The sequence below is a fragment of the Candoia aspera genome, chromosome 15 (assembly GCF_035149785.1).
Source record: "Candoia aspera isolate rCanAsp1 chromosome 15, rCanAsp1.hap2, whole genome shotgun sequence".
Lineage (NCBI taxonomy): Eukaryota > Metazoa > Chordata > Lepidosauria > Squamata > Boidae > Candoia > Candoia aspera.
Window position 1 is genome coordinate 14795760 of NC_086167.1, and position 15562 is coordinate 14811321.

Consider the following 15562-nt stretch of genomic DNA (forward strand, 5'->3'; position numbering starts at 1 on the left):
TGTTCTGATGACATAACCCATTAGTGTTGACTGCTGGAAGAGCTTAGAACCAACAAAGAGGGTTGTCAGTGAGACAGCAGAGCCGTGGATTATGGTTTCTGTCTCCTCTCCCTTGCCAATTCTTTCTTTTTTATCTATGGCTCAGTCTTCCAGTTGAGACCAGCTTGCCAGCAAGTCTACAACCTGTTCCATCCAGCTGACCCTTCTGCCTCCCGCTTGGAACCCCTTCTAGAAAAGAAGTTCCACATTTTGCCCCCCTTCAGCATCCCACGTTACCAGAGATTCCCTCTTGGAGACGGCAATTCAGCCCTTCTGGGTAAGTTCATTTTCTCCCTTTCCACTTTTCAAGGGAGCAGTTGATTGGCTGAGTGAGAAGGGGTTCACACAGTCACAACAATCCTCGGGAATCTGAGGTCCACATATAGTCTTCTGGGCTGGGGAAGTGGTGATTTGCAACGCCAGCTCTCGTGTCCCTGGTGAATCTGGAGGCTTGGAGAAGATCAAATCCATCTGGTGGCAAGTCTAAGCCCCTTTGGTTGGCAAGAGATGTGAGTCCCAGACCCTTCATTTCTGAGGAACAGCAAACAATGACATTTTCACAGGGCTTTAATCCCCGGTGTAGAGTTACGGTGTTCTTCCTGGTTGCAGATCCTTTTTTCATGCAAAGGACACAATATTCTGAGTCGGCCATCAGTAACTAATTGCCGTCAATCTCACATCCCATTGGGAGACTCTGTGGGATTTGCTTTTCAAAAACTCTCCAGCGCAGTAGTGATCAAATATTGAATCTTGGGCTAACAAGCAAATACATCTGTCTATTGTGGAGTGTTAGCGTTCTCCCAACAGGCCTGTGGAAGTTCCCGTTCCCATGCTTTAAAACCTTTGCCTCTTAGCTATAATCCACTGAGTTTTCTGTTGGGGGCTTAAGATCCATGATGATTAGCAATGTTCTTCTCTGAAGGGTGGGTGGGAACTCAACCCAGATGTTTATACCTTGGGCTTTAAAAAATGTACCAAGTTGGACTGATGTCTGTTGAATTCTTTCCAAACAACAAAGGAAAGCATTCTGCATAGCCATGGATCCTGGCTTTATGCCACGGGGCCCACATGGCGATAGACTGCCCCCACTTCTGCTTTTTGGTCTAGGGCAGTGTGATTAGCAGAGGATCTGGGTTTGAGACTGTGGACCACCACTGAACAGGTATAGAAGGTGGGTTGACTTCAAGTGGAGAAAAAACAGGTGGACAAAGATGGCTGGAACCTGATTCCATCGAGACTCTCCCTAAAAAAATGACCCTCCGACATTGTTCTCCCCACTGGACTCCCAAGTCTGGATGTGCACCTCACCACCACAGCAGCTGTGGCCCAGCATCTGCTTTTCTGCCGTTGCGCCTCTGCTTTAAGCCACCACCTTTGTATACCTGCTCAGGCCTCACCACAGCACCACTGAAGCTTCATTTCCAGCATCCAAACCCTTGTAGAGATGGTGTTGACACTGGTCGTAAGTCTCCTGTTCCAGTACTTGTGGCCACATGTCTCTTGTCTTCTTGTTTTTTCCCTTGGTGCCCCTGTTTGTTTTCTTCCCTATCTGCTTCTAGTGGAAACAGTCCAGAACAATCCTGCCCTCCTCGTTGAAAGCAACCTTCTGGTTGCTCTTCAGAACCAGGACACCTTCATGGAAACCAGTATCCCCGTTCCCACCTTGAACTGGCAAGACGTTTCCAATAAAAATTCTGGATTTGCTGAGTGTGTGTGATCTGAACCTTCCCCATTTGGTCTTGTGTTGTTCTTGGAGTGGTGGCTGATGCTTGAATGTCACATCCTGAAAGCTTTTCCAGTCTTCTTAGCACTTAGAACCACACAGAACTTTCTAGCTGTGCTGGAGAAGGATAAATGAATGAAAAAGGAAACAAAGGGGATAAAAAGAGAAGGTGGCATTGCAGTGGCTGATGTTTATCCCCAGTAAGGTTGCAAGCAGGATTCTTTCATCTCTCTCTCTCTTTTGTCTGACGAAAGAGTGATTGAAGAAGGGCTTCATCTCAGTTTATTCTGGTCATTGACCGACGTAAAATAACCTTAGATGATGACAATTTACCACCATCCCTAGATGAATAGCCTAGCTTCTGTGCTGTGAAGAAATACCTCGCCTTGAGAATTACTAACCTAACTTCAAGTCTCAGGATCAGTAAAATATTCAGATTGTGGAAACAGAATATTACTAGTGTAAGATAACACAGTATAAAAGAACACAATATAAAGGTTAATATGGAACATGATGGGGAAAAAAAACCAGCTACAAAATCAGAATGCCAAACAGAAAAGTATAAAATCACTATATCGCTGAAGTCTACCTGTAAAGTTATAATCAATAATATGAAAGCTAGGTAAGCTATTATATAGAGCAGCATAAAATAGGGTGGTATGGATATTACTGTAAGGATAACAACTAGAAAGACATCAGTGGTCATACACATTTAAGGATACGGGAAGCAGAGCTCCGTATGGCCCAGAGTATTAACTGATCCCTAAGCATTTCCTCATTCTCAATCAACAGACTGATCATTCCCTTCCTTCTCCTTCTCTCTCTTTCTATGTTTTGTTTTGTTGACAAGCAATCCATCTGGTTTCTCTTTTCCACTAAGCTAGCTTGCCTCTGCAGGCATTCGAGGGTCAGACGTATCCCGGCTGATGACAGGCAGCCCAGCTGAACGGAGAATTTTAAATCCCCAGGCCTGCTGATGGAACAGGAGGAGGGTAGACAGAAGATAGAAGCATCTTTCTCTGGAAAATGAATCAGCTAAATGTTGAGTCACTCCTGGAGACCGACAGACAGATGATAGATAGATAGATAGATAGATAGATAGATAGATAGATAGATAGATAGATAGATAGATAGATAGATAGATAGATAGATGATAGATGATAGATGATAGATAGATAGATAGATAGATAGATAGATAGATAGATAGATAGATAGATAGATAGATAGATTTTCCCCTTTTCTCTAGCACCGAGCAGCCTCCCTTGACGACTGTCCTTCCACAAAGCACATAACCCCTTCCTTGAGGACGGTGGATTATTTTCCCTTGCCCCCACGGGGAACAGCCTCTTGCTCTGGACCCTGTGGCTTTGCACACTTCTCTGCCTCTAAAGTGGATTGAGGGATAGGGTGCAAACATGAGTTTCCAAAGGGTGGTTCGGCTCGCCTTTTCCCAAAGCTCTGCTCCATCTTTCTCTTTTTCCTTTGCAAGCTGTGGTGGCTGCGCACAAGCTTTCTTCTTGATGTTCAGTTCAACGCCTCTGGGTGTTTTCTGCTGCGTGAAATATACCCTGTAGAGCAGTGTTTCTCAACTGCGGCAGCTTTAAGAACTCCCAGAATTCCCCAGCCAGCAAGGGAATGGAAGGGGAATTCTGGGAGTGGAAGCCCACACATCTTAAAGCTGCCATGGTTGAGGAACACCGCTGTAGAGAATTTGCAGATGCTTGGGCAGGACGGAGAAAATTCTGTCCCCCGGAAGAAGGAGCTCTTTGCTTTCCTAGGGGTGCAGGCCCCCAAATAAGTATAAATATTTTACAACCTTCATCTAAAGATGAACATTTCCCATGTTGTTTCAGTCTTGGGCAACAGTTTCTCCCCAGCGGGGCCCCTCCAAATATGCTGAGCTACAGTCCCCCATCAGGGACCAGAACTGTTGGCCCTGCAGGCTGAGGGTAATGGTGTAGCCCTACACATCTGGAAGGTGCCAGGCTTCAGAGACTGCCTGCGGTAACATCTGCTTAGAAGCAAACTTTGTGTAGTAACTCAGGGGGATTTAACTCAGGATAACGCCGGTGGGTATAGAACTGCCGGATGTGCAGAGGTGCTAGGAACTGACTGCCACCTTCTCTGGTGCTCCAAGAATGGTGAGGTGGTACTCCTTGTTTATTTTGGCTTGTTCGACGTGCCCGAGAAAGGCCACGCTTGCATTTATCCTTGCGGGGCCTGGCTGCCTCCCAACATACTCAGTGTTCGGCAAAGGCTGGACTTTAGGACATTTCTGGCCCCTTTGGGAAAGCTTTCACGACCCCCCGCCCCAAGTCCCTCTTATGGCTCCTCTCCCCAGACCCAATGGCTCTCCCGTGCCACTGTTTTGCATGGCGCAATTGCTCAGCTTGTGGATGGCTTGTCTGAGTTTTAGGAATGAGTTGCCTGCTTCCCCTACAGCAAGAGGCTTAGGAAGGAACAGAAACACTTCCCTTCCATTCAGGCTTCGTCTCAGATAGCTGGAACCGAAGCCCAAAGCCCCTCTAGAGTGTTTGTCCCCAACTCAAATTCCCAGAATTTCCAGCTCCCCCGCCATAGATTCGTTTATTATTCCATGCATCTATGCACCAGCCTTTCTCGGAGTGCTGTAGGGACATACACAGGGGACTCCCCCTTACTTTGTCCCTCAAAACAACCTTTTGCGCTTCCTGGTCAGGGAAGCTGGACTTAAGCAGGGGAGCACCGGCCTGGAGTCACCCACCGAGTCCTGTGGCCGCCTGAACCTGGTCCCATGTCCACCACCTCATAAATGGGGAACAATCCCATTAACAGCATTCCGTTGATTTGTTTAAATCAAATTTGTCCTAAACCTCTGCTCTCCACAAGCTGTGCCTGTTGGCGTGAGTCTCTCCTGCACCCAGGTGGGATCCTGGGACTTTTCTGCTTCCTTCCAAGGAAGATTTGTTTGGCTTCTGCCCTGTGGTCTCTTCGGGTGGGCCGTGGCTGTGGAGATCCCGTTTTGATGCTTTTGCTGTTGTTCCCCACAAATGCTTCTTCCGTTGAGTTGGTGTGGAGAGCTTTGATTTGATGCCCACCTTAGTGGCATCCGCCTGTTTTTTGTAGGCGTGCCTGCATTTTTTTAAAAAAATTATTTATATATGGCATCCTGGTTGTCATAGTGTGTTTGTGGTTTGGTTTAATATTCTCGATTTCCCTGTTTCGTCTCTGTAGCAGATGTTGTTCAGTCTCAGGGTGGCGTCTTCGTGGAAAACGCGTCCCCGTCTGCTCCCATTTCAGCCCCCCAGTTCAGGGGCTTCCGGAGAGCAAGCGAAGTGAGCATTGTCAGCCAGGTGTCGGGAATGGCAGACAGTTACGCTGCCTCCAGCATAGCCAACAGTAAGTGGAAACAAGCTTAGTTCCCCCAACTACCCGTGAAGGTCAGCTGATGCACTCGCCTGCTTCTCTGTGCCCGCGTGATGGAGTTCCCCCAGCCTGGGAATAAGCATGGAGCTTTTCAGAACGTTGCAGAAGGAGAGGACAGAGTGGTGCTCAGCACCCAAAAGGAACACCATGCCCCTTAGAGCAGCTCACGAGCAAGAAAGCCCAATCCATACAGATTCAGAGTCTGTATTGCCATCAGGAAGAAGTGGGGTTTTACAGAAACTGGATATGGATACATCTATCAGAGAGAATAATGGAAGGGCCTCCCTGTTCCCTTTGATCTTCTTTCCGACTGAGTCATGGTGAGTGGGGAGGATGCCGACGGTTTATTTGATACTGCCAAAAAAAGAAAAATCCATCTGTCCTTGTTCTGCGATATTTTGAACATGTCCATTTTTGTTCCCCGGCTCAGAGACTGTCATCACAACTCACCGGCCCCGTTGACACTCAAAGTTTTTCAACTCGAATTTCTTTCCCTCCCACAACTCCTGGGGCGCAAAAGGGGCAAGGGCACATCCTTTTTAGGAAGTTGTAACCTTCGAAGGTTGGTTCCATTTTAAAACTCCCGGCCTTGGTTCATCAGCTAAAGGCAAGAGTTCTGGATCCCAAATTCCAGCCTCCAAAGCAAAAGGCATGGTTGAATTGTGTATCGTTCAACATATTACTGAATGCACTTTTTATCCCCAACGCACTATTAGAGGTCAAAATCTGAGGTGCATTTCGCATGGTTCTCTGTGTGATTTAACAAGCGTGTGTGTTTTATTTTTGTGTTGTCTTTCTCTCTCTTTTTGAAAATGTCATTCCTTTTAGAGAAAAAACACCATCTCAACCACAGGCAGAGGGTTTAGCCTTCTGGCTCTGCTAGCACTGCCCCACAAATCCACCATCCAGTCCTCCCCCGAGAGGACTAGGGGGCCCAAGTCCGAAAGATCCCAGAGTCCTTTAGGAAGAAGGTTTGAGAGCTCCCTCCGCGGGGAAGTGGATTCCACCCATCTGATTCCAGACTCTGATGCCAACAAAGGTATTCTGGAGAGCGACGAGAACGGGAGCAAAACCCAGCAATTGCTTATCTCTTCTTTCGCTGTCTCCAGAACCCAAGAGTCTTCTTCACGGGGGCATTTCTCAAATCTTGCTCTCTATTTAACCAACCACGCTTTTTACACTCACTCTGGAGATTAACCCACATGCTACTAACAGCCCGTCAGAAGGAGTCAAGTTCATTCAGGTTAATTTAATGTTCTACACAGCCTTTGTCCTCTGATTGCTGTTTCTTGGGAAGAACAGGCTTATTCTTGATGGCCCTGCTTGGAGAATTTCCTAAGTATGTTGTGAGCCTGAAAGTTAAGGTCACTCCTGCAGTTCAGAAATCGTGTTTTGCAGAGTTTGGAGCGGGCTTTGATTTCCCCCTGTGCTTTTCCAACGATCAGTTTAACACTGAGAGCCCCTCCGAATGTGTTCCTCCTGGGTATTTGATTGGCTTTGTTCATTATCATCTCAGACGTGGATTTTTGCTGGAATTAAGAGCAGGATTAAGAGAAAGTATTGATGAAATCCAGCAAAGTCACCGGGGTTGACATAAAATGAATAGGAATTCTCCTTAGGGGCGAGTCTTTCACCCTTCCCATTTAAGTTTCCAAGAATGAGATGCAGAACAGCAGCTGGGGGCTTTCTTATCCAGACTTTTCTATCTTTTCCTTCGATGCTCAAATTTTGGATGTTCTGTCCTAGATTCAGAAACGGGTTCACAAAGGTGTGCTTTCAAAAATCAAGGGGAAGGGAGTGCGAAGCAGAGGGCTGCTTTCGGATCCCTGGCTATGAGTACTTCCCCAGGGTGGTGGGACAGCCCCTCCTGGATCTTCCATGGTCTGAGAAGAGCCATGGCCAAGCATTTCGTAGTACTGACGTGGCCGGACCATGGGAGTTTCCTGACCCTTTTCCTGGATGCGCCATGGCCTTGGGAACTGCAGCAGATGGAAAGTTGTGGTACTTTGTGGAAGCCAAAAATGTTTGTTGGGATCTCTTTCTGCTCCCAGTTGCTGCAAAATGGTGGGGGACCAAAAGGATTGACTATGCTCTCTACTGCCCCGATGCATTGACTGCTTTCCCCACAGTCGCCTTACCACACCTCTTTCATGCAAGTTACTGGGAATCCACGGACGTAGTCTCCTTCCTCCTCAGGCAGGTCAGTTTCTTCCTGCCAACGTCCAGTATCCTCCTCTGACTGCTTTTTTTTTATTTTAAATAAGATTCCACGAAAGTGCCTCTTCTACTTTTGAGTTTGTGAGGAACCAGCTCCCTCAAGCCGGGAGAAGTTTGGGCAAGATGATGCGGCACTGGATTTGTAAGAAATGCCAAGTGCCCGGCGATTGGGGAAGGTGACTTCACGCTGCGGGTGAAGAATTAATGCTGCTCTTGAGAATGTTTTATGCCTGATTTTGCTCCAGGAGAGGTGGCTCTTCTGGTGTGGAAGAGGACAGATCTGCTGGAGGGGATTGTGGCTGGGGGTTAGATAAGTGTAAAAAAATATGTGGTTCTTCTTCTGGCCAAACACCACAAGGTACACTGTATTGTAAGAGGATCGTCTGCTGAAAAGTCTGTTTTATAATATAAGGTCTTGTAATGGTATGTGAGAAAGACCATGGGAAATGGGGTGAAGAGATGGAATGGTCAGATAAGAGAGGGCAGAGCCCGCAGCTGCATAATGGGTGGAGAAAGAGGCTCAGGAGGGACCCTCCCTAGTCTCTCAGGATGTAAAGGAGACAGGGGGAGATTGGTACTTTCAGACTTGCAAGATTGATGTCAGCCTTCTCAGGTAGACCAGACAGGAAACACGACCAGATGAGCTAATTCTACTTTATCGTAAAGCTACATTGACAGAATCTTCTTTCAGGTGATGCGGCACGAGAACGCCAGCATCCTAGAAGTGGATGGGAAAGAGGTCTCCGTCTTTACACCTTCCAAACCCAGGGAGAAATGGCTCCGCAAACAGACTCACGTCAAGCTACGGGTGGGTTGCTTTCCTCACCCCATGGGCCAGCTGCCTTTCGTCATGAACACAGTCCTCCAAAGAGGAGGATGAAAAGCCTCAAAATCATAACGTGTTAAGGACCAGGGCGGTAGGCAGTACTGTTGATTCAGCTGGAAGTAATAATAATAGTGTGCAATGGTATGCTTTTTCAGAAACTATATGTCCAGTTAAAAGCCCTTTTGTGGGATTACTTTGATCTGGATTTTCCCAGTGAGCAAGGAGAGGGTGACGAGGAAGAGGATGAGGGTGATTTATTAAATTTATATGCCACCCAACTTCCAGCAACACCGAGTTAAGAACCTGTGGCCTAAATGATTCCTTCCAATTCTGGGGTACAGTAAAAATCGGACGAAAAGCAGCCTACGGAGTCAAGAGATAAAGCCCAGATGATAAATCTTGAATCCCACAAATAGTTATTTCTATGGAGGTGAATGAAACGAGAATATGACAAAAGCCGTCATATTCTCTGACTATTATGCAGTCAGGACGTTTACAAAGAGAGCAGGACGTTTTTAACTTTTTTTTTTAATTATTTCACTTCAAGCCAAATAAAAGATTTACAAAACAAATGATAAGGTTATCCTAATATTTATTTGTTTGTTCGTTTATTTATTTGATTCTATTTTGGTTTCATTCTGTTTATTTCATCCTATTTATTTATTTCACCCTATTTCCTTACTTCATTCTAATTATTTTCTTTGATTTACATACTTTATTCTTATATTTATTTTATTACATTTACATGGCCACCCATAAGTGACTCTGGGGGAACGCCATGGAAAACATGGCTATGATCATATGAAATGAAAAATTTAAACATTCTGTATCCCCAGAAGGGAAAAATGGTTAGACCAGCAAGTTAGTGGTGGCCTGGGCCTGCAGTGAAAAATTAATGGCCAGGAATGTTATAGCTTTTGTTCACTTCTGCTACCCTTTTGATTGCCAACAAACACCTGTTCTGACAGTTGAGGGAAGCAGCATGATCGTTGATTCTTACTGAGGCTTTTCAGGGGTTTTAAAAATTTATATCCGAAACCGTTTGAAAATGATGACTGGGATCAAGTTTATAAGAAAAAGGATACGGTTGAGCTAAAGTCCGACCAGGCAGCGGTGCAGCCTATGTCCTGCGGTCCAGCGTTTGTCAGTTCAGTGAAGAGGGGAAGGGGGCTGACAGCTACCCCGAGAGTTGAATTAAAAAGTAAATTTAAATCAATGCATCCACTCAGCCAGGCAGGAGAAAACTCCCTGCTTCAGTGAAGTGAGGCTCCATGCATAAAAATGATTAATTACTGTGCAGACTCATTGATCATGCAGTGTCAACAAACAAACAAGATTCATAAGAATTGTGTACGAGTGGTAGGCATTGAAATTATAAAATCAAAAATGAATTATTAAGTCGTGCATCCGCCGTGTCCTTCGGGGTGGGAATTGATGCTCCCAGTTGGCTCCTGAAATCCGACGCTTCCCCTCCTTCTCTTTGGCAGAATGTCACGGCCAACCACCGAATAAACGACGCCGTTGCCAACGAGGAAGGGCCCCAGATGTTAAACGGAAGATTCATGTATGGCCCGTTGGACATGGTCACGCTCACAGGAGAGAAGGTGTGTTACCAATCTGCCCCCGCAAAGCTTGGAAACTATTTCTACAATGATTTACATCCAAACTGTAATTGCTCACGTTACAGTTGCATCCACTGAATCCTAGAATGAAAGCATTGGGAGGGGTGGTAGAGATCATCCAGTCCAACCCCCTCGGGTGTCCCCTGCAGATGGCCATCCAACCTCAGTTCAAACATCCTTCAGTGAAGAAGGATCCATCCCCTCTCGAGGCATCTGTTCCACGGTGGAACAGCTCTCAGGGCTTTTCCCTGATGCCTATCCAATAATTCGGCTCTGCCAAAGTTTCCAGAGTGCTCGATCTTCCAAAATGGAAATTAGAGCTAAGTTGCTGGTCCACATTGGCAAGGTTAATGAGCAGCCTTATGCCAGATTAACCCAAAAGAAAGAGCAGCGAGTTCTACTGCATGGGGGCGGTACATGTTTCCTCCCCCTCCCCAGTATAAACCCACAATGATGCCACGCAGTGGATTCGCCCAAGGGAAAAAAAAATTATCAACACCACGATGGGTTTTTGAATCCAGATGGCCCCAGGCCGAATCCAGCAGAGCCACCCTGCTGATTCCAGGTTTCTTCTGCCATCTTGCTTTTCATGCCTCAGGTGGACATTCACATCATGACCCAGCCCCCCTCCGGAGAATGGGTTTACTTTGACACGGAGATCACCAACAGCAGCGGGCGGGTTTCCTACATGATTCCTGAGAAGAGGCGGCTGGGGATCGGGGTGTACCCTGTCAAAATGGTGGTGAGGTAAGTTCCCTTGCAGGAATGTTGGCCGGAGGTCAAGCAGTAGGAAGAAATGGGCATGGGCTGAAAATCACAGATGCGGCAACTGAGGCAACGTGATTGTGGATTAGCTATCGGCATCTCCAGCATTAATCCAAGGCTGAGCGTTGGGTCCTCTTTTAGATTTCTATCCGGTTTTTCCTCTCGGAAGGCAGGTGCTCAGGACGGCTTGGAAGAAAAAAAATTACCTGATTCCTCTCTCATCCAATCCTGAGCTGCCCATAAAGCTAAAGCCACCGGTAGCTTCTGAACCCTGCTTGGTCTTCCCGGAGCCCCTCCTGACCAACGTTGTTGAAAAACAGGTGTGCCGTTGACCCTAATTTGGAAGAACAAAACACATCGAAACCATAGCGCGAATCCTAAAATAGCCACAATGCAGTTGAGCCTCCCCCAGAAGCCTTGGAAGGAAACGATGCGCCGTTTTGCACATTGCCCTGCCCGCTGCAATCAAAACCGTATCACGAAAGTTTGCCCACTCTCCTGCTGACTCCAGAACCTCTTGGTTCCTCTCTCTTTAGGGGTGACCACACCTATGCAGACAGCTACATAACGGTTTTGCCCCGGGGGACCGAATTCGTGGTCTTCAGTATCGACGGCTCCTTCGCCGCCAGCGTCTCCATCATGGGCAGCGATCCCAAAGTCCGGGCCGGAGCAGTTGACGTCGTACGGTAGGAGAGCTTAGCGGTGGGGAGAGTTAGCGTGCCTGGGCGTTGGGCTGAGGAACTGAGTGTTGCAAGAATGAATCAGAGTGTTTTTTCTGGTTGAAAAAGAGGGCCACTTTCCCGCGTTCGTTTTCCCGTAGCCGCTCTCCCCACTCACTTGTCTTCTTCCTCGTCTTTCCCTCCTCAGGCACTGGCAAGACCTCGGCTACCTCATTATCTACGTCACGGGCCGGCCCGACATGCAGAAGCAACGGGTGGTCGCCTGGTTGGCACAGCACAACTTTCCCCACGGGATTGTCTCCTTCTGCGACGGGCTGGTTCACGACCCCTTGCGGCACAAAGCCAACTTCCTGAAATCTCTCATCACAGACGTAAGCAGAACCCTCAGTGGGTTGAAGCAGTTGCTGTCAGGCTCACTGAGTCCCATTAAACACACCTTCGAGAATCTGGGACCTTCTGATCAGAAATTGTACTGCAGGGAAGCGAAGAAGCCATTATGGGGGGGAAAAACGCCAGGGACTGCTGAGTATTAAATGCGAGCCCCGTTTATATTGAAATCAAGATTCACATTCTTGCACCTCTTTCTCCCGTCCTCTTTGCACGGTGGGGTGGATGGCCCTCTGTTTTGGGCAGGAGGTCTGGTTTCCATCTGCCTCATCTTTGGACAACAGATCAGTTTGATAGCAGACTGTTTTTCTCTGGCTGTGAGAGAACTCCTTCTCACAGGCGTTCTCAGGGATGCAGAGCTCATCTGCATCCAGACTGCCCAACACTTGACGTGGGAGCCCCTGTTCAGCCATGTCTGCGGGCAGCTATTCAGTGGCGGCTTGTGTATGGGTAGGCGTGTGTTGAGGGAGGTTCTGACTGGGAGCTCAGCCACTTGGTAGGAAAAGGGCAACGAGGAAGGGGTTGTGTTCATGCTGATCCATTTGTGGTAATCTCTGCAGGCACTTAATTGGCTATTTATTTGCATTGGAGGTGGGGAGCACATAGCTGTTGAGATACTGCTAAGCTGCAGTTCACAGCCATCATGTTCAACCGTGTAGGTTGCTGAGAGTGGTCATTCAGGAACATGGGAGGGAGGCGGCCACAGGCTCTCTGCTCTTCACTTTCACCCATCTAATCAAGAATGTTCCCAGCATGGACAGAAATTCCTTAGACATGCCACCTGGCTCCAGTGTCCACAAGCAGGGTTAGGCTGCATTTGGGTCTCATCTCAGCTGATTGACTTTTCCTTCTCGCCCTTGGGTAGCTGGACATGAAGATCCATGCAGCCTATGGATCCACCAAGGATGTCTCAGTCTACACTTCCATCAACCTGTCCCCTCCACAGATCTACATTGTTGGGCGGCCTACCAAAAAGTTACAAAGCCAATGCCAAGTAAGACCCTTTTGCTAGGAGAAGGCTGTAATCTGTCCAGCCCACTGTCCACTGTTTATAAATCCCAGGGAAGCATCTTAGGGAAGAAAGAGGTAAGGATTGTGAGCAGCAGGGGCAGAAGGAGCAGACCCACCTTAGCTCTGTTTGATTGAGGACCTTGTGGAAAGATGAGGAGACCTTCAGGTTTAGCTTTTGAACCCAAGCTTGAGCGATAGAGCAGGGTGGGCTGGAATGTCCATATTTTGCAAGCTGACTAGATGTGCACATTCAGGCGTTTTGGCCAGGACGCAGAACCAGACAAGGTGGTTTTCTTCCAGATACAAACTATAATGGTCTGTGGAAATGACCTCGGGAGACAGGAGGAAGAGCCACAGATGGGACAACCAGCATGTAAAGGATGTCTCAGCCCATAGAAGGAGGGAAGGTGTGGGAAACATTTCAGAAGGGACCCTCCCTAGTTTTACAGAGAGTAAAAGGAAAGGAGGGGAGAAACGCTTCTTTCTGGACTACCTCGAAGGGCTAACACAGATTGACTCAGAACTGTGCCACGCAGATGCGGGAATGGGGAACAGCAGGAAAAGGCAAGATTTCTATAACAGCGGCAGAGAGAGGCAAGAGAGGGAAAGACTGTGTGTGTAGGTAGGCCAGCTCACAACCCACCTAGCAGGGGAGGGACATAGAGCGGCCTGCTTGCCCCATAAAATCACTCTGGGATCCTGCCAGATTTTTGTTCCTCCAAAACCACCTGAGCATTCCAAGTGTCACTTTAGTCAGCCCGTGGCGGATCCAGAACAATTTGGCAGAACACCCACAATGCGCCAGTTTGTTCTGGGTCCAAACCCAAACATATTTTCTGTTTCACGCAGACCTTTAGTAAAGACCCTCCTGCCAGTTTTGGCCTCCAAAACGGCACCTGGGAAGACTTTGACCCTGAGCCAAGGGCACAGGTCCCCCCACAAAGTAAGGCGTTTCTGGGTTTCTTGTCCCGCAGTTCATCACGGAAGGCTACGCGTCACACCTGGCCCAGCTGGAGTACACGCACCGGTCCCGGCCCGCCAAGAACACCACCCGGATGGCTCTCCGAAAGGGAAGTTTTGGCCTCCCAGGGCAGACGGAATTCCTGCGCAAGAGGAACCACTTGTTGCGGACCATCTCCTCCCAGCCCACGGCGTCCAGGAGCCAGAGTGGCGGGTACCGGCCAGAGCGAACGCAAAGCCAGTCCGAAAGCGACCGGGAGCGGGACCGGGAGCGCAGCCAGAGGAGCATGAGTCTCGCCGCAGGCTGCTGGGGTCGAAGTGCGGTCTCGAGGCTCGAACCGGGGAACTCAGGGCAGAAGTAGAGGCAGCCGAGGCACGACGGCGGCAGCCAGCTGTGCTTGCCCGCGTGGCGGAAGCAAGGGCGATGGTGAGGCCTGCAGAATGGGGCACGTGGGCAAATATGGTGCTACTAGTTGCCGGCGGAGCGGCAATAACCTGGCCAGGAGCAACCGAGCGATTGGGTTTCCCTTTCCCCGACACACGGAGGCCTAGACAGCAGCAGGGGCGTTGGGCAAGCGGAGTGCGACCGGGCGGGCCAAACACAGAAGCCACCGGGACACTGGAGGGAGGAAGACTGATGGAAGCTGCCTCCTCTCCAAGATCCACCATTTCCCTGCACCACCTTTTCTCTTATCCAGGGTTAGAGACTGTAAATATGTGCCTGTTCAGCTTCTTAGCCATCCGTCAAAGACAAGAAGAGGTGGTGGTGCCATGTGGGAGTGGCGGCAGACCAGGCTGTGGGGTGGGGTGCGTGAGTCCACTGAGGCCGGCCCTGTGACCTGGACGTGGGGAGGGGGACGCCGCCAGCTATCCCTGCTTTACAACCACAACACCATTTGCTCCGTTTCTGGGATCTGGAAGGACTCGGGGTAGGCGAACGGAGCTCCAAGGAGACAATGCACCGACTGCTCCCAGGCTGAGTCACGTCACGGCTTCTGATCGATGGACGGCGGCTACGTCGAAGCTGTGGGTGCAATCCAAATAGAATCGGATTGGTGGTTTATGGGGGCCGGTTCCAATTAAAGGAATTTTTTTAAACAGGAGTTTGGAAGCTGACAGATTGCACTAATTCAGGAAAAAAAAAGAGTGTGACAGCCACAAGATTCTGCCCCTTGGGATGGAGGGGAGCAGAAATGGATTTGGGCGATAAGTCCTAATCTTCAGCCCGTACCGGCAGTATCGTTCAAAGCACCCTATATTTGCTCAGCCTAAAACAGAAAATAAAAAGAAGCTACGTCCAAATTCTTCCCAGACCTTTTCAGATGGTTGTTTATTATTATTATTATTATTATTATTATTATTATTATTATTATTATTATTATTCCCCGCCCTAAGACTGGAGAGTCGTTTCTCATTTTCCGACGTTAGTTCCGGCTTTTGGCAGAGGTTGTAAACTCGCTTTCTTTTTAAACTGTAGTTATATGCAACTGTAAACCTCATCGTTTTTATGTTTTGCGCTGAGAACTTTTAGAAAGAAGGTCTGTTTTCTGAAGCTACACCTTCCGTATTTATAGCGCATGACATTAAATGTTGTTAAGCCACGGCACGTCTGTCCGTTCCTACAGACACAAACATGGCAGGCTAGACCAAGGGAGAGGTTTCCTCCACCACCTCACCCACCCCCCATTGATAGCTTCAGGGGACCTTTAAAAAGCGCATTAGCCATTTGGACCCCATTGTACAAATCAGCTTGATAAGGGAAATTGGCAGAGAGGAAGAGGGCATTCTGGAAGGAAGCGGATGGATTTGGTGCCGAGCGAGACAGGATCGGTGAGCAGAAGTGGGTTTCCTCCTGCTCACCCAGTTCTGAAGATGTTTTAAAGCTCTTGGCACCAGGGAAAGACGGGGCCGTTTGCCTCTAAGGAAG

The 15562-nt window shown here is 48.4% G+C and overlaps 1 protein-coding gene across 1 annotated transcript in view; it reads left to right on the plus strand.

Annotated features, from left to right (window-relative positions):
- Nucleotides 1-14960, plus strand: part of PITPNM2 (phosphatidylinositol transfer protein membrane associated 2) — a 103321-nt gene extending 88361 nt beyond the window's left edge. The window contains 13 exon segments of the mRNA XM_063315847.1: nucleotides 146-316; nucleotides 1599-1748; nucleotides 4976-5140; nucleotides 5996-6018; nucleotides 6020-6206; nucleotides 7219-7367; nucleotides 8076-8192; nucleotides 9698-9814; nucleotides 10431-10579; nucleotides 11134-11283; nucleotides 11465-11648; nucleotides 12530-12658; nucleotides 13650-14960. Of these exon segments, the coding sequence (XP_063171917.1) occupies nucleotides 146-316; nucleotides 1599-1748; nucleotides 4976-5140; nucleotides 5996-6018; nucleotides 6020-6206; nucleotides 7219-7367; nucleotides 8076-8192; nucleotides 9698-9814; nucleotides 10431-10579; nucleotides 11134-11283; nucleotides 11465-11648; nucleotides 12530-12658; nucleotides 13650-13997 (2039 nt within the window). The 3' untranslated portion in view covers nucleotides 13998-14960.
- The last annotated feature ends 602 nt before the right edge of the window (nucleotides 14961-15562 follow it).